At 38.0% G+C, this 19,644-nt stretch overlaps 1 protein-coding gene across 1 annotated transcript in view; it reads left to right on the forward strand.

Annotated features, from left to right (window-relative positions):
- The window catches only part of LOC114253075 (C3 and PZP-like alpha-2-macroglobulin domain-containing protein 8), a 280,824-nt gene that overhangs the window by 227,069 nt on the left and 34,111 nt on the right, over positions 1 to 19,644 (forward strand). Inside the window, exons 11-13 of the mRNA XM_089728393.1 lie at positions 2,344 to 2,483; positions 4,594 to 4,785; positions 13,105 to 13,333. Coding sequence (XP_089584519.1) covers positions 2,344 to 2,483; positions 4,594 to 4,785; positions 13,105 to 13,333 — 561 coding nt within the window. The remainder of the gene's footprint in view (positions 1 to 2,343; positions 2,484 to 4,593; positions 4,786 to 13,104; positions 13,334 to 19,644) is intronic.

A 19,644-nucleotide genomic window follows, 5' to 3' on the forward strand; every position in this document is an offset into this window, starting at 1 on the left:
GATCATATTCCGTGGATATTGCGATAGATATGAAAACTGTATTGTAACTATACTCTTAGTTATAACTCAAATCTCAAGGTGGGTGGCAGCATTTACGTTGTAGATGTCTATGGGCTCCAGTAACCACTTAACACCAGGTAGGCTGTGAGCTCGTCCACCCATTTTAGTAAATAAAAAAAAACAATTCGTTTCATTTTAAACAAAAAATCGATTATGAACTTTTCGACGTTCATTTGTAATTCACACTAAACTTCGTCCCCTAAACCGAATTCGATATCTCCAGCACGAAATCAGTTTTCAAGTAATCTTTCGGTCTGACAAAGGATCGAGATTCGGCTTCGAGTTTGCGGAACACAGTATCCTTTCCATAAATTACAATTCCCAGACGCTTTCGAATTATATAGGAAATATTCTGTAGAGAAAATATTAATAATACCGCCGTGGAAAAGAAAATTAATAGGCACCTCCATTTTAATTAGCCTTAATAGCTTCAGCTCCTGGCTTCCTAAAAGGTGTTCCGGAACGACAAGTATTGTAATGATTGGGCTCTTCCAATTAACGCTCGGCCCTTTTGAAAGTAATAAATGTGGCCTTAATGGTTACATCTTCATTCACGTCATTACGGCATCAGTGCGCCATTTCGAGAAAGCGGCATGACACGAGAACCCTCTCATCGTGGCCGCCGGTAACTACATTCTCGATCCTGCGGACCAAATGGAAAGCAGTCGACGTCGCCCTAAACACGTCATTTCGGATCCTCCAGATCCATTAACGGTGCTTTTAGGTACGACAAGCACCGGTCACCGTGCTCGTCGAATCCGTCGCTTGCGACGAAGGGCTCGGCTAGTGAATTAACCCATAGATACAACCCACTGAGTTTCTCGCCGGATCTTCTCAGTGGTTCGCGTTTCCGATCCAGTGGTAAGCTCTGCGAAGCACTGCTCTTGCTAGGGCCAGAGTTAGCAACACATCCGGTTTGAGCCCCATGAGCTCCCCTACACGTCAAGGAGAAGCTGATATAGCCTCTCAAGGCTATCAACACGTCACGATAAGTCCGATTATGTATCTAGCAATGACCATTATAGATTGATTGGCAACAATTGTATAAATGAGTTATTAATTTAGTTCGATTGGATAATTACATCCACATTATTTTCTATCAATAATCGAAGTTTTGTATTTACCATTTGAAAAACAAAATTCAAGAAAGCTGTTTTTAGCCAAACTAAATCTAGATTTTTTGTATTTGTACTTTAGTTGTGGATATTTTGTAATTATTTTTAAAATCTAGTATTTAATATTATCAGATTTCACTGCCACAGACTTTTAGAGATTACACCCTGCTTCATCAGAGTCGCTGCGTTTAATCAACGAACACTAATGAAAGGCAATTCATTGTCGGTTAAAGGGTGCAATTAAGGACGTTGTAATTCGGTTGATTGTATCCCAAATCGGTTTTATCTCGGCTTGTTGTACCCAATAACCATATTCTAGGCAAGTGAATTGCCTCAACATAACTTCGTTATGTAGTCTAAATAGAAGCGATTGTCAAATTGAAATGATCATGTAATTGTTGAAATTGTGCAATAATCATTTTAGATAATTAGCTTTAACTATATATTCTTGATTTCATATTATGATTATATATTAAAATTATGTTAATATTTTATTAAATTCTAGGTATTTTTGCTACGAATTTCAAACGAATTTTGAGCGAATTTCTGCACTAGAAAACAAACCAAAATACTAGACAAAGTGCTATTCATATTTAACGAAAATTGCTTTAGTTCCTGGCATCACCGGTCACTGTCGTAAACGGAATTACATACGTTAATAAATTGAACACTCTTACGAATTGGGTAGGAGCCTAATTATAGCCCGCCTTTTTCAGCCACGAAGCAATCTTGCGTTCCACTGTGAATGGTGTAACAGCTTTATACAATACAAATGAGACATTGACCTTTAGCTTCAAGTCTCGCCGCGCCGACCAGTCACCGTCCTCGTCGAACCCGTCGCTTGAGACGAAGGGCTCGACGAGCGAATTAACTCATAGACACAGCCCACTGAGTTTCTCGCCGGATCTTCTCAGTGGGTCGCGTTTCCGATCCGATGGTAGATTTTGCGAAGCACTGCTCTTGCTAGGGCCAGTGTTAGCATCACTCCAGTTTGAGCCCCGTGAGCTCACCTACTAGTTAAGGTTACGCTGAAATATCCTTTCAAGGCTATCAGCTTAGATAGGAAAAAAAACCGCGCCGTCGACTCAGCAATGCAATAAAAAACTTAAAAAAAAACAATCAGTCCCACCAAGCTCGTTCTGCCCGTACTCAGAGACTCTTCTTTCAGGTGGCAGTGGCAGTCGAAGAAAGAAGATGGTGGTATCCCAGAGCTGTATTACAACTTCGAGTTCTAGCTCCCCCAGATTCAACAATGTGCCTGATCGGTGCTCGGACTCCTCCCGATACACGATTTGATCCTCATCAAACGTAAGTACACTTAAATGCTTCTATTGATACAAATCTGTGATATCTTTCAATTCTTCATTAAGAGCGTCAGCAATTTCTTTCGAAACTACGATGCTTTATGTATGTATAGCGAAAATAATTATTCGGGTATACATTTTTTATTATGATTTTTTTATTGATAAAAAAAAATTAAAAAAACTACTTTACAAAGTTATCAATTTATTTTATTCACAATGATTTACAAAAAAATATACAATAATTTTTTTTTGTATTTTTTGTATGTTATTACAAAGTTCAGTCGTACACTGTGTGTATTACTAATAAAAATCTTACGTTACGGACGTTTTTTCCCGGTTAGGGTACCCCTCCGCATCGTCCCATAAGGAACTTTATTCCAAAAACTCTGTTTATTAGTCTTCTTATTGCATAGTTAATACTTCACTGAAAATTAGTTTCAAGTCGGTACGAACTATACAGAAAAAAGCATCTTCAAAGCAAAAGTCTGTAACCTATCACTCGGGTATACAATTTATCAATGATTCATTTTAATAGCTTAAGCATAGATGCAACTTACTCGAATTATTAGGTTCGGTTAAGATATTAATTACTTGTCATTTAAGGGATCAAAATGGAAAGTTTGACATATACATAAGTAGTTTCGCTATCAACAAACCAATTCATTCTTAATATAATTAATTCTCTCTGATACTTGCATCCGTCAATTCGTATGTCCATCCTTCATTAAGCTTTCCGCCAATTGGTTTCCTGTAACGAACCTTAATAAAACCTATTTTCCGTTAAAGCTTACCTGCTCGTCAGTATTTTCTAGGTGCTTATTATAGAACAGTATCAAATGATCTTATCTTAGCTTTAATCTTTTACGACCTTCCAAGAAAATTGATTTATTTTTTATACGTTTAATAGGAGAACTTTTATCACCAGAGAGACAGTTAGAGTCTTATAATTTTAGTTCTATTTACATTTTTGATTGTATAAAGTCTATAGCTTAAAAAAAACGTCAACTCATCCGAGAATCCGATGACCGTCGTTTATTTCCACAAAATCGACCCTTGTTTTCCGAATCGCTTCCTGATCACCGAGTCTGGATTATGTCGTAGAATTCATCTTTCACTGGATCCGTCGAACAAAACTCACTGGGGACATTCGCAGCCTTCTCATCTGTCTAAACGTTGAACGCGTGTGAATTTGTCGCTTTATCGAAGCTACATGAATAATTTGCTTTTTGTTTGTTCAGTCCTTCAGTCCTTGTACAGAATGTTTGTTTAACTTTTCATTTCATATTTTCATTTCGGATAACGTTGCTGCTTTGTTTATTCTCGTATTTATGTCTGTGTTTTGAATTTTATTTTCATATCTTTTGATTTTATATTTCAACAAGATACCTACTTAATGTGTTGATTATTATCTATTGCAATCATACTATTACATGTGTTACTTAAGATTCTAATTATATTTGATTGAACTAGACGTACAAAATTATTGTCACGGTGATATAATACAACCAATCAGTAGCAATAAAACAGGATACTACAACCATGAACGGTGTGAGATATTTAAAGAAATAAATGACAGAGCTATCATTCACCTGTATTTTCAATTGTACAATTGACAATTTCATTTATTCACAGCCGTAATTTTGAATGAGTTGAAAATAGTGCAGTTGTTTTTCTTACATCTAAGGTGGAGGGTTTTATTTTTTATTGCTTAGATAGGTAGACAGGCTCACAGCCCACCTGGTGTTAAGTGGCAACTGAAACCCATGGACATCTACAACGTAAATGCGCCATCCACCTTGAGATATAAGTTCTAAGGTCTCAGTATAGTTACAACGGCTGCCCCACCCTTCAAGCCGAAACTCATTACTACTTCACGGCAGAAATAGACAGGGTGGAGGTACCTACGCGTGCGGACTCACTAGAGGTCCTACCACCAGTAAAAGTTTCTGGTATAAAACGTACGAAGTGGCTTGACCGAGCTATTAGAGCAAACGAATGATTGTTAGCTAATTGTTGATAGTAACAACAAAAGTGGTCCGGACTTTACAACTAGTATATAAAACTGATAATCTATTTTTAGTACATCATTAACAGATCCCATTTTTCAATATTAGGAGCACCGACCACGAAGATCAACCGGGCCCGGAATTCGTGTCGGCTGGGGTTTCTCTGTTCGTTGGTGGTGGGACCTGCGGAGGAGGAGTTCTGTACAGACAGAGAACCGCACCAGCTCCGTGTGCGCCAGCTCAATTGGTACCTCCCGCAAGTCACGACAGGCTCTGGATGTGGAAGTGCTTCAATTATACGTAAGTCCTATAAACATTATTACGAGTTTTATATTACGGATTATCAAAGACTGTAGGCACGAGAATCGACAATGAGTTCTCGAACACATTTGATGAATTGCTGGTAAAAGCTATGATTTTGGCCCAAAACACGTCATTAGCCCAAAACACGTCATTACGGATCCTCCCGATCCATTAACGTTGCTTTTAGGTACCATAAACACCGGTCACGGTCCTCGTCGAACTCGTGGCTTGCGACGAAGGGCTCGACGAGTGAATTAAACCATTGACACAGCCCACTGAGTTTCTCACCGGATTTTCTCAGTGGGTCGCGTTTCCGATCCAGTGGTAGATTCTGCGAAGCACTGCTCTTGCTAGGGTCAGTGTTAGCATCACTCCGGTTTGAGCCCCGTGAGCTCACCTACTAGTTAAGGTTACGCTGAAATAGTCTCTCAAGGTTTAGGTACAAAAAAAAAGAAAATATTTTGTTGCCGACTTATTGAAGATTTCCAGAGCCCATAGACCTAAAAATGTGAGTTCCGCTGCCCCCATTAATACAAAAACAAAAAATAAGTTTTAATTGGTTTGGCGGTTTGATCGTTTATTTAGAAAGGCAAATAAAGATAGAATTTACTTGAAACTTGACCTTACGTGTTTCCACTAAAACAAGAACATAGCTTCCAAGGATGTAGCATTAATAGACAATATTAGTTAAACGAAGAACGAAGATTCTTGAAATTTGCTTCGAATGCTTATCGTGAGGAAATTCAATATACATTCTCTACAAGTACAAGTTATAGCGTAATTACCATAAAATTAATAAGGGAATGAAGTTAAGCAACTTGGAAACATCTTTACACAGAATCACTTGATTAGGCAAGAAATATACAGGGAGCTTTAATTGATTTTAAAGATGATCTTAAGTTAAGATTCTGAACTGTATGTATGTACATTTTAATTTTGATGTAAGAGTTCCAAAAAGGATTTCGATCATCTTATTTAAAAAAAAAAATCGGTTCCACGTTCATATCATAGAGATTAATTTAAATGTTAGATGTTTAACACTAATTTGGATTTAGATGTAGCCGAGGTAGGTCATCGGCCATGAAATATAACGCAAACTTTAAAAAGAAAACCTCAAGACACTTTATTAATCAAATCAAATTAAAAAAAAATTTTTTTTTCAAATACTTTCAAAAAAAATTTTTTCAACTTAAATGAAAGTACATACTTGTTGAACGTCAAAAGAACTACTTTTATATATAACGCTCCTGGTGCTAAGCGGTATATATGTTTATATCAAAATATATTTTTTTCGATGGGTTCCGGCAATATATGTAGCCATTATGATAGCTTATTACAAAATTATTATATATTATAGTAAAACAATTTCCACAGTAATAGTATTAAAAGTAAAAAATAAAGCCAAAGCCACAGATGCTAGTCCCGCAGGATCAAACAAACTAAGATTACCAGGAAAGCCGGTTCGCATAAATTCAGAATCTGCTGATGCGGTTGTCACACGACATAAGTTACGGCTGCGTCTCGCCATGACAAATGTTCTTGCGTAATGAAACTAGAGCATAAAAGGTCTAGAACGCGGAAATGCAAATTTCATTAAATCGAACTAACCGCATTTACTACAATCTATATATTAGTAAATGAAGCAAAAACTTTGTACCCCTTTTTACGAAAATTGCACGGACGGAGGAGTATGAAATCTCTCACACTTATAGAGAATATAGAGAAGGAGTGCACAATGCAAATTTTTTTTTTAAATAATGCACAAAAGATACATTAAATCAATAAAGAAAACATTACGCACATTACCATGTATTTGACACAACACATACATAAAAATATACTCTTTGTTTACTGTCAATTGGGAAACTTTTGTCATTGTTTAAAGTCTGTGGTCGAATTGAAAATAGATTAATAGTGTTTGTCTTTAATATTATTGATCTATAGTGCAGTTTTAGCGAATACTGTGATTATATTATCGAAATATAATAGTATTTGACAATAGAACCATAATAATGTATAAACTTATAATTTCAATTAATTATAGTCGAATTTCGACTACTGCGGGGCCACTAGTAATAATAAATAGCCTAGCAATCGAAACAGCTGTTGTCTTTATAACTAATTTAAACATATTATTATGTGAAGTCGATAAATGTGCTTCTTATTTAATATACAAAAATAGTTTATTTGTAGTTAATTAATTCGTTCACACATGGTAATTTGGAATGATTTGCAACATTTTATTGCTGTCGTACTTTTTCAGTGAGACTTTTTTCTCGTTAACATAAAGATAGCGGGTGATCCAATGCCACAATTGGTGTACAATTGGTGTAATCATAATGTAGCCGGAATTCCTTAGTAATAGTTTTATTATATACTAGCTGCCCGCTCCGGCTCCGCTCGGGTCTTTAACAAAAATTTCAACGATATTTGACGTTGTTTTATTATTTTAAATCAAAGAACACATATTGCGGCATAACTATAATAGTTAGATATATGCTGTCATTTTTTGTAAACAATAGAGAGAGAGAGAGAGAGAGAGAGAGAGTATTCTTTATTGTACACCAAAAAACAAATAAACAGTGCGATACATTAAAAACAAAAAAGTACAATTGGCGGTCTTATCGCTAAGAGCGATCTCTTCCAGACAACCATCAGGTGGACAAGAATCATTTACAAAGTCGAAGTACATTATTTTATTCTATCATCAATAGTTTTCGCAGGGCATGTGATGTAAAGAATATTTTAGGTATTTTTTTACACATTGGGTTACATTATTGGAGTTTTAGTAAGGATCCCTAATTTTTTTTAAAAAAGACTATAGCCTATGTCACTCGGGAATAGTGTAGCTTCTAAACAGTGAAAGAATTTTTCAAATCGGTTCAGTAGTTTCGGAGTCTATTCAATACAAACAAACAAATAAATAATTCCTCTTTATAATATTAGTATAGACGTCGTGCTCATTTTTATACCCATAACGTCACCGCTCAAAGGTCTTGAATATAAACTAACGTGGAACAAGATAAATGTATCTGCAAATAGAATTGTATGACCTCACTGCATGAATACCACGTATCACGGTAATAGATCGCTCGAATGGTCGAACAGTGAACTTCAAAGACTATAGACAGACGCATCGAACCAGTGTATATACAAGCTTCAAATACTTCAGTTCCTACTGGTGGTAGGACCTTTTGTGAGTCCGCAAGGTTAGGTAACACCACCCTGCCTGTTTTGCTATATGGGCTTTAAGCTTGTCCACCCATCTATGCAATAAAAAAAATAAAAAAACAAAAGTTACGGCGAAAGTCTGAAAGGTAACTAACATTTGTTAGCAGACGAAGAGTCTCTTACGGCGGCTGTTTCACTTGACACAAATGAGTTTGCTTTGGGTCTAAAATAGATAGAATAAGCGCGTACGAGCTTGCAATGCAGTATATTTAACGGACCGCAACTGAGATAGTCTCATGTAGGTACTATGAACGCCAGAAACAAGAAGAACGACTCGGACAATTGTAAATCAGTACTGAAAACACGAATTTACTTACTGGTGGTAGGACCTCTTGTGAGTCCGCACGGGTAGGTACCACCACCGCGCCTATTTCTGCCGTAAAGCAGTAATGCGTTTCGATTTGAAGGATGGTACAGCCGTTGTAACTATACCGAGCCCTAAGAACTTATATCCCAAGGTGGGTGGCGCATTTATGTTGTAGATTTCTATGGGCTCCAGTAATCAGTTAACACCAGGTTGGCTGTAAGCAGGGCCACCCACCTAAGCAATAAAAAAAATAGTTAGGTTGGGCAGGGTTTGATAAATAGGATACTAAGTGAGGAAGTTGCTTAGAAGGCCAGAATAAGCAGAGACATTGATCCGTCACTAAAAGTCATCCTAAGCAACGAAGGTTTTTTTTTATTTACAATATTAAAATTATCAAGACCTTTCCGATATTGAGTAGAAAACATAGATTTCATAGAGTAAATATCGCTGACTAATGTCAACAAATAATAATATCCTATATAAAAATTATGCCCCAAGGATTCACCCAAGAATAGCATTAAGCATATCCTGAGTACTATATGAGTATACCACAATTGTCAATAGATTTTTACTGGTGGTCGAAATACGAGGAAGAAAGACGTACCTCTTGCTAATAAAATTAAGCACGCAGAAATATGTTAATTAAGTATTTATTGGTTGTACAATGCTTTACAATACGTTATAAGCCTTAGGTGTGTACTGTCTCGCCCCCTTCTGCCAATCCAATTGAAATTTCGACCTCATGTCTCAATGTTGGTGGCAGCATTTGAGCTCCAACAATCACTTAATAATAGGTGGTACGTCAGCTCCTTCTAAGTTCTCAATCTACGTAATAAAAATGAGCTCTAGATACGAACTGGAAATCTCAATAATGGTTTTCAAAATAGATATTCTTCATAGTAGAACCCATGTATGCCTCACGGTTGAATATAAATTAGTGCTTTGCGTATAAAAACTGCCAAAGTGAAGCCAATAAATTTGTTATTACTAATCCATCATACACGATGTCAAGTTGCAAATCAATGTTACGTTTCACGTTGAGACAGAATGACAAACTGCCTACGAAGATTAGATTTCGGCGGTTGACGGAGACAAAGCGATTTCGTAACACTGTAAAAGGCCTAATGCAATATTTGGATTTCAAAAATCCAAAACCACTATGAAATCAATCGTTGGGTCAATCGCTGGGTTACTATCTAATCGCTGGGTTACTGGGTTACTATCTAAATATCCGATTAGATGAAGTACCTACTTACTATGTTCATTAGTTTCTGGCAACAAATTTTGAATTTTGTTAGCTACTTAAATGAAAAATACTGGGTGTACTTAAAAAAACAGTTGAAAAAGCAACCAAAAAAATTTGAGTGTTCTGAAATAACATACAACTGTAATCATTAGCATAGGGCATTAGAAGTCATCGATCATTAATATCCATTATTAATTTAGTCCCGCAGTAGTCGAAATTCGACTATAATTAATTGGAATTGTAAGTTTGTACACTATTATGATTGAATTTTATACTTCTATAATCACAAATTTTGCCAATACTACACTATAAAAAATATTAACAAAGACAAACAATATTTAATCTCAATTTGACAACAGACGTCAAGAACAAAAGTTTCACAATAAATAGTATGCATGCGTGTGTGCGTCAAATACATGGTATGTAGTGTGTGTAATGTTTTCTTTATTGATTTAATGTATCTTTTATGCATTATTTTAAAAAAATATTAGCACTGTGCACTTCTTCTCTATATTCTCTATAAGTATGGAAAATTTCATACTCCTCCGTCCGCGCAATTTTCGTAAAAAGGGATACAAAGCTTTTGCTTCACGTATTAATAAATAGATTTACTTTAAATTTAATTTCCAAATCAGATTTTTCTGGTTTCGCCAACAATATTGGATAATTTTAAACTTTTAACTTAACATAAAAAATATAGTTTAGTCACGAATGTTAAACACCATGTTTTTCTGAAGGAAGTGATAATAATATGGTTTTATGTTGTAAATAGAACCAGGTTGCATTAGATATTTTTGCTTCGTTATAAATTCGGTTGTATCTTTACGACTAGACCCAGAATTATAAAAATTCAATTGTGCATCTTTACGACTAGATCCCAAATTATAAAATTTCAGTTGTGCTGAGAGTTACAGAACGTAATTTGTAAGGAGAATTAAGAATTATTTATTAGTTGAGCATTTTTCTTTTATTGCCCTTAAGTAGGCAGACGAGCATACGGCCCACCTTATGGTGAGTGGTTACCGTCGCCCATGGACTTCAGCAATGCCAGGGGCAGAGCTAAGCCGCTGCCTAACGCAAAAAGCATGATCAATACTATAGATATTTTTAATAACGCCTAAAAAAAATCAAAACTGAAAGCTCTACCTGGATCTTTGAGGAATATATTATCTTAACACGAAATTCTTAAGGATTCAAAGAAATCCGAAGCTCGTCAAGCAAAAAAAAACTTTAATGTTTTCCTTTGAAAGTTATTCGATTTTCTTTGAGCGAAAAATGATTTTAGCCAAGCCGGATTTTGTAGAAAAAAATCTTTCGAGTATTACAGTAATACAAATTTAATAACACGGGCTGTTAGAAATTCATTCATTTTGCTCATAATTTCATACAAGACAATAACTGCTTAAACTTTCAATGCATAAATAATCGCATTCATTTGTAAACAAAATATAAATCTATACAAATATCGAGAAACAAAGATTTTTCAATGTTAGGTCAAAATTATAATCTAAATCATCTTATCAAATTCATCGGTCCTCCTTACGAGTGGACGATTTGAAGTTGGTGAAAAAGACATTGAAAGATTCTCTTTCATAGACAGATACAGGTCAAGCTACTGAAAGCGTGTTACCACTTAACACCACTTTTTTTTTTATTGCCCTTGTAGGCAGACGAGCATACGGCCCACCTGATGGTGAGTGATTACCGTCGCCCATGGACTTCAGCAATGCCAGGGGCAGAGCCAAGCCGCTGCCTACCGCTTAATACTCTCCACAAGCCTCTTTTAAAGAAGGACATGTCATAGCGCTCAGGAAACACCGTGGAGGGGAGCTCATACCATAGCCGGATGGTACTTGACAAAAAATACCTCTGGAAACGCACTGTCGATGACCGCAGTGGCTCCAGGTAGTATGGATGAACTCTACTCCGGTGGCGGGCAGTGCGATGGTAAAAACGAGATGCCGGTATCATCTCGAATTCCGGTGGTAAGTCTCGAACTCCTACACTCATCTATGTAATGAAAAAACTCAATACACTTACAATACAATTACAGTGGTAGGACGTCTTGTGAGTCCGTACGGGTAGGTAGCACCAATGCATTTCGGTTTGAATGGCGGGGCAGCCGTTGTAACTATACTGAGACCTTAGAACTCATATCTCAAGATGGGTGGCGGCATTTACATTGTAGATGTCAATGGGCTCTGGTAACCACTTAACGCTAGGTGGGCCGTGAGCTCGTCCACCCATCTAAGCAATAAATAAAAATACTTGAGACACTGAGTTTACGACTCAAAGTAGATACTTTTTTTTTATTACTTAGATGGGTGGACGAGCTCACTGCCCACCTGATATTAAGTGGTTACTGGAGCCCATAGACATCTACAAAGTAAATGCGCCACCCATCTTGAGATATAAGTTCTAAGGTCTCAGTATAGTTACAACGGCTGTCCCACCCTTCAAACCGAAACGCATTACTGCTTCACGGCAGAAATAGGCGGGGCGGTGGTACCTACCCGTGCGGACTCACAAGAGATCCTACCACCAGTAATACTTTAGTTTATTTTCTGATATCTAGGAGTTCCAGTCTTAACACTAGGTAGGCCCTGAGCTCTATCGAAAATAGAATGAAATAACAAAGGCCATCAGTTACCGATGTAAGATTTAATTAATTTCATCCTATATACACATAAAAGCACTTCTGACAATAAATACGTTGTATTGTTTTGTGATCCAATTATATTTAACGTTTTATTTTACTGCAGCAATCTTTTTAACTGTGATATTTAGCCGTCGAATTAAAAATCGACGAACCTCATGAAGGGTGATTAAAAGCGGAACATTAAGTATTCAGGTTTCAAGTTAATTACACAATTATCTGATAGTGTTTCATTCATTAAGCGTTGTATTTTATAATTTATTATGTGTATCTAAGTATATTGGAATATAAATCATATGGTGATTTCATATTGTGTTTAACGGTATATAACATATATTTATTGTATGTATGTATTTTCTTTAATAATGTGTTGTTAATAGTACACCGCAACATACCTGCTATATCGTTATCTGTCCAGAATTTCGGGTAATTAAACGGTTGTCTGGAAGAGATCGCTTTTAGCGATAAGACCGCCTATTGTACAAACGTATCTGCTTGTTGACTGTTTTCTGATGTTAATTGTGTTTTGGTGTGCAATAAAGTATGTTCTCTTTCTCTATATCTATACTAATATATAAATCTACAGTGGTTTTTACGGATGTTCCGTTACAACTACTGAACCATGCATCCGATTGACTTCAAACTTAGTATCCATGTAGAAAATACATGTACTTAATGGATAGGCTAATATTTATTTGAGTGTTGGACTCCCTACACCAGTAGCGGGGGCGTTAATTATGAGAATCTTTGTCAGGGTGAGAAATAATAATGTTAATTTTAAATGCCCAGCGAAGCGGACGGGTACAGCTAATTTAATTATAAAATTGCCGCTCTGCTTAATGAGTCGACTAAAAATCATATCATTTTTTTCTTTAGCTCTCAATTGTCTACTGATGGAGTAACCATCTCAGCACCCTCGGAAGCAGGCCGCTGGTCTCTCTGGGCTCTGTCACTCTCCAACCGCGGTCTTCGCTTCTCCACTCCGAAGACCATCAACGTGTTCAGACCTATCCAGCTGGACTTCTCTTTACCTCCCGCGTTAAAAGTCGGAGAGACCGTCGAAATCGATGTGAAGATAACCAACAACATTAATAATTGCATGGACGTGAGTAATATTGTTTTTTAATCAAATACAAATGAATTTTCTCCACGCTTCTCTGTGGTGGCTGTAGTAAATCTGTATTTGGTATATCGTCGTTGTCAAACCAAAATCTACTATGAGCACTTTTTGAGATTTTTACTTTTTGACCTTTTCGTATAGTTCACAGCCCTATACCGTCCTGTATATAAAAAAAACTGTCATATAAAATTTTATACGAAAATATTTTTACTCGTTAATTCAAAATAGAGTTTTTGCACGTAGCAGATTTTGGTTTGACAGCGACGATATGCCTTTTTAATAAAATAATTCGCTTTAAGTGTGGTACGTTACGGTACGTTTTCTAACGCAAAAACGCTCTTTAAAATACATACAAATACAACAACAAGTAACACATAATTCATAAATTTCAAAACATTTCTCAAAATATAACTTTATTCATTTTCATAATCCATAATAAGGTTCTCTTACATCATGAATGAATGAAGCTTGTATTTGAACAAATTCTTCTTGGAAGTCATAGTGGCCCTTAAGAGCGTTTCTCCGGGTAGATAGATGAGCTTACGATGCTCACTCTGAGAGAATTTGCTAACACTAGCCGTAGCAAGAGCAGTTCTTCGCTGAATCTACCACCGGATCGGAATCGCAATCCACCAAAAAGAACCGACGCCGAAGTCGGCGTGTTGTGTTTGTGGGTTAAGTTGCACGTCGAACTTTTGAACCGCGAGAACGATATGCTTAGAGTTCCTAAAAGCATCGAGAGTGGAGTGAGAGGATCCGATAGGACGTGTTTAGAGCGATGGCTGTTCGTTGCCTCGTCGTCTGGATCGGGTATATAAATAAGGGGAGAATTAGGGGTTTATCATGTTGCCGCTTTTTCGAAGAAGTGTTCTGACGCTGTCTTCAGGAACTTACGTAATGGCTCGCTCGGTTCATGGCGTAGGAATGGTGTTATTTAAAAAATGTTGGTTTGTTACTAGTATAGTCTGGCCTGTTAGTGTAGGCACAACAGAACCATCTATTTTCGTAACAATAATTATAATCGTCTTCAGTGACCTCAATAGTCCCACGTTGGAGGTGATCGTGGATACAAGACGTCAGCTGACTTATAATCGTATTATTGAGGGCAGTTCCCAAAAAAAAAAGACATTCTGCTGCTATTGTTTCCGTGACAGATATATCCGTCAGTCGGTGCTAATAGATTTTTTTCATTACGGGCTCCCTTACACATAGAAAATGTAATTATTAAGACCCATGCAGAAAAATATAAATACAAACACAAGTTCAGTAAACAAAAGCGTATGCCGTATTTATTCAGCAGCCAATTATGTACGGACGTGTAATCCACATAAACCTCACGGCTGGTGTAGCTCATTGCTGCTTTAGAAGCTCAGCTCCGATCACACATACGACCGTACGTTACGAACAAATAAATGGCCTGTGAAGGATTTTCTGAACGATAAACAGTTCACTTTATGTGCTGTTTGAATTTCGATAACATTCTTACTCCAAATGTATGTTTAGATTATGTTTAAAAAAAAAATTTTTTTTATTGCTTAGATGGGCGGACGAGCTCACCGCCCAGCTGGTGTTAAGTGGTTACTGGAGCCCATAGACATCTACAACGTAAATGCGCCACCCACCTTGAGATATAAGTTCTAAGATCTCAAGTACAGTTACAACGGCTGCCCCACCCTTCAAACCGAAACGCATTACTGCTTCACGGCAGAAATAGGCGGGGTGGTGGTATCTACCCATGCGGACTCACAAGAGGTCCTACCACCAGTAAATATTTATTGATTATATGATTATAAAAGTCGTTGTGGCCTAAAAGGGTAAGTAAGACATCCGGTGCATTCGTATGTAGCGATGTATCGGTGTTCCAATCCCGCCGGCAGGTACCAATTTTTCCAATGAAATACGTACTTAACAAATGTTCACGATTGAGTTCCACAGTGAAGGAATAACATCGTGTAATGAAAATAAAAATCAAACCCGCAAAATTATAGTTTGTGTAATTACTGGTGGTCTTGTCAGTCCGTGCGGGTAGGTACCACCACCCTGCCGTGAAGCAGTAATGCGTTTCGGTTTGTAGGGCGGGACAGCCGTTGTACTGTTAAAAAATTGAGACCTTACAACTCATGTCTCAAGGTGGGTGGCGGCATTTACATGTAGACAGATGTCTATGGGCTCCGATAACCGCTTAACACCTGGTGGGCCGTGAGCTCGTCCACACATCTAAGCAACAAAAAAATAAAAAAAAGTTATGTGATTCATATGTAGACGTGTATAAGTAAATACGCATCTAATACATACGGGACTGTATATAATCTGGTTCGCGAATTAACTCCCTTCCATGTTTCCTGAGTTTCCTGAGCACTACCAGTTGGACTATAATATGCTCATCTGTTAAAATATCATTTTGAGCAATACTTTTTTTTTTATTGCCCTTGGAGGCAGACGAGCATACCCCCCACCTGATGGTGAGTGGTTACCGTTGCCCATGGACTTCAGCAATGCCAGGGGCAGAGCCAAGCCGCTGCCTACCTGTAATGGCCGTATTGAATGAATTCATTAAAATTCTTGACTAATCCTGCCTATTACGATGTCAGTCAACTGCTTTGGTCGAAAAGCGAATGTACTTATTATCTGTATCCATCACGATTTTCCACATAAGCGCTTTATTTGTTTAGGATAGAAACAAACATTGTTGGGATTAAGCCATTATTTGTTTATTTTTATCAATGTTTAACTTATCAAAACAATTACGTACTATGTTGAATAACGTACTATGTCTAACTGAAAATATAAAACGTATCGATTGTTTAAAACCAATAATATTTAATCATGAATTAATCCCATCAAATCTATATATATAAAAATGAATTGCTATTCGTTAATCTCGCTATAACTCGAGAACGGCTGTACCGATTTGGCTAATTTTGGTCTTGAATTATTTGTGAAAGTCCAGAGAAGGTTTAAAAGGTAGATAAATATGAAAATGCTCGGAATTAAATAAAAATAACAATTTCGTTTTTCCTTTGATGCGTCCCCCGTCGGACGGATTCCTTTTGTTTGTTTTAAGTTTATTTTACACAAAAGTTTAGGTATTTTATTTATCGATTGAGGCACTACAAAGTCTGCTGGGTCAGCTAGTGTTCGATAGAATTCTATAACCTGCTCTTATACATACATATATGGTCATACAGAGTTATGTATGGGCGTGAGCTCGTTCATACAAAGAAGTCAATAATGAAACCTTTAATTAGCCAGAATTCCCACTTAATATACCTCAAATCATGCATGCGTAAATCACACGAGAACTCTGTTATTTATCTATATATTAATACGTGAAGCAAAAATGTTGATCCCTTTTTACGAAAATTGCGCGGACGGAGGAGTATGAAATTTTCCACACTTATAGAGAATATAGAGAAGAAGTGCACAATGCTAATTTTTTTTTTTATATAATGCATAAAAGGTACATTAAATCAATAAAGAAAACATTACACACACTACCATGTATTTGATACACACACGCATGCATACTATTACTATTTATTGTCAAACTTTTGTTCTTGACGTCTGTGGTAAAATTGAGAATAGATTAAATATTGTTTGTCTTTATTAATATTTTTCTATAGTGTAGTCTTGGCGTTGAAAATACAATCATAATAATGTCATCATCATCATCATCATCAACAGCCCACAGTCGTCCACTGCTGGACATAGGCCTCTCCCAATCTACACCACTGAGCCCGGTCTGCTGCTCTCCTCATCCACTTCTTGCCGGCCACCGTGCGGAGGTCATCGCACCATCTAGCCAGGGGGCGTCCCACGTTACGTCTTCCGCTGCGCGGTCTCCACTCGAGGACCCGTCTGCTCCAGCGATCGTCAGTCCTACGGCATATATGGCCAGCCCACTGCCACTTCAGCTTGCTGACTCTTTGAGCTATGTCGATGACTTTAGTTCTCTGTCGAATAATCTCATTCCGGATTTTATCCTTCAGAGAAACTCCGAGCATGGCTCTTTCCATGGCTCGCTGAGCGACTTTGAGCTGACGGACCAACCTTACTGTGAGTGTCCACGTTTCGGCTCCGTAAGTCATTACCGGCAGGACGCACTGGTTAAAAACTTTCGTTTTAAGGCACTGTGGTATGTGCGATGAAAAGACTCCACGCAGTTTGCCGAACGCCGCCCAGCCCAGTTGGATCCCTCTCTTGACTTCCCTCTCCAAGCTGTGTTTACCCATCTGCAGCGTCTGCCCGAGGTATAAATATTCATCAACAGCTTCAAGCGGGCAGCCCTTTACGACGATCGGACCCGGGCTAATGTAACCATTGAACATCACTTTGGTTTTATCCATGTTCATCCGTAGTCCAATTCGTCGTGAAGAATCTGCTAAGCCGTTCAGCATCTGCTGCAGATCTTGCAACGATTCCGCCATGAGAACTATGTCATCTGCAAACCGCAAGTGTGAAATGTACTGGCCATTAATGTTTATGCCCATCTTTTTCCAGTTCAGCGTCTTAAACATATCTTCCAATGCGTTAGTAAACAGTTTCGGGGAAATGACATCCCCCTGTCTCACTCCCCTACGCAATTGGATAGGGTTAGACTGCTGATTCTGTACTCGAACAGTCATCGTGGCACAGTCGTAAAGGCATTTCAACACCTGGACATAGCGATGGTCTACCTGGCATCGCCGCAGAGAGTCCAGAACAGACCAAGTCTCGATGGAGTCGAAAGCCTTCTCATAATCCACGAATGCTAAACACAGGGGCCGATTATATTCTGTGGTCTTTTCTATAAGCTGCCGCACTGTGTGTATGTGGTCTATGGTTCCATAGCCGCTCCGAAACCCAGCCTGCTCTGGAGGCTGAAATTCGTCGAACTTTCTTGCCAGGCGATTTGTGATGACTCGTGAGAACAACTTATAGATGTGGTTCAGGAGGGAGATTGGTCTATAGTTCTTTAAAAGAGTTTTGTCTCCTTTTTTGAAAAAAAGTACCACAATGCTGTTGTTCCACGCCTTCGGAGTTCTCCCGCGGTGAATGACGTGGCTGAAAAGCTTCCGTAGCTCTACTAAGAGAGGTGTTCCTCCTGCTTTCAATAGCTCAGTTGTTATACCATCATCTCCGGGGGCTTTTCCATTCTTGAGTTGTCTCAGAGCCAATCTTATTTCGTCCACACTGACGTCCGGCAGCTCATCGGTGAAATGGCGCGTGAGTGGGGCTCTACAATCGTGACAGTTCTGTACAGGACGGGTGGTGCAGGACTCATATAGCTGACCGTAATATTTTTCAATCTCAGCGAGAATTCCCATCTGCGACATAATGACGCTACCATCGGAGGTCTTGAGTTTCGATAAACGACTTCTCTGAAGCTGCTGGTTAAATACCTTCGACCCACGGTTTTGTTCAATGGCTCTTTCAATTCTTCGAGTAGTGGAGCGTCGAAGGTCACGTCGAACCAATTTCGTTATCTGCTTGCTGAGAGCCGATCGTTCTGACGGAGAGGCGGATGTGTCCTGACGCCGTATGGCCATGAGTCGCAACGTCTCGTCTGAGAGTTCGGATTTTTTTCCCGTTCGCTTCCCGCTGAAAAATTTGGCACCCTCTTCCCTCATGAGTGTGACCAGATTTTCGAGGTTTTCGTCAGCATCATCAGTGGTTTCCAAGTTAACAAATCGATTTTCCAAGGTTTTATGGAAAACTTCTGAACCTGCACTGATTTGGAGCTGGCTAGGTCGGAGTGTAGACTGTATCATGCGGTGTCTTTCCAATCGAGCGTCTATGCGCAGCGTAGCTCTTACTAGCCGGTGGTCGCTTCCGGTGTTAAGCCTGTTGACCACTGAGACATCCCTAAATAACCGTTTTTTGTCCGCAATGATAATGTACAAACTTACAATTCCAATTAATTATAGTCGAATTTCAACTACTGCGGGACCTCTAGTCTACAAAAATTGATCAAGTAACATACTGATTCGTTTTGTATAAAGAGATTGTGTACTTTGAATAAAGCTTTAAACGAAATTACTTATATTGGTATTTAGTAAATAATCATGTTACGTTAATTAATTACATTATATGAATTTTGACAAAATCTTCACATGATCCATACCAATATTACAACAATTGATAGCGCTAATTGTTCTGATCGTGAAAATATTAAGAAACTAAGACCTGTCAAACACTGTTCTGCACTCTATTAATTCGTACTACATTTTATTGCTTTTTTCTTATTGCTTAGATGGGTGGACGAGCTCACAGCCCACCTGGTTGGTGTTAAATGGTTACTGGAGCCCATAGACATT

This window comes from Bombyx mandarina, chromosome 06 (genome assembly GCF_030267445.1).
Source record: "Bombyx mandarina strain Sakado chromosome 06, ASM3026744v2".
Lineage (NCBI taxonomy): Eukaryota > Metazoa > Arthropoda > Insecta > Lepidoptera > Bombycidae > Bombyx > Bombyx mandarina.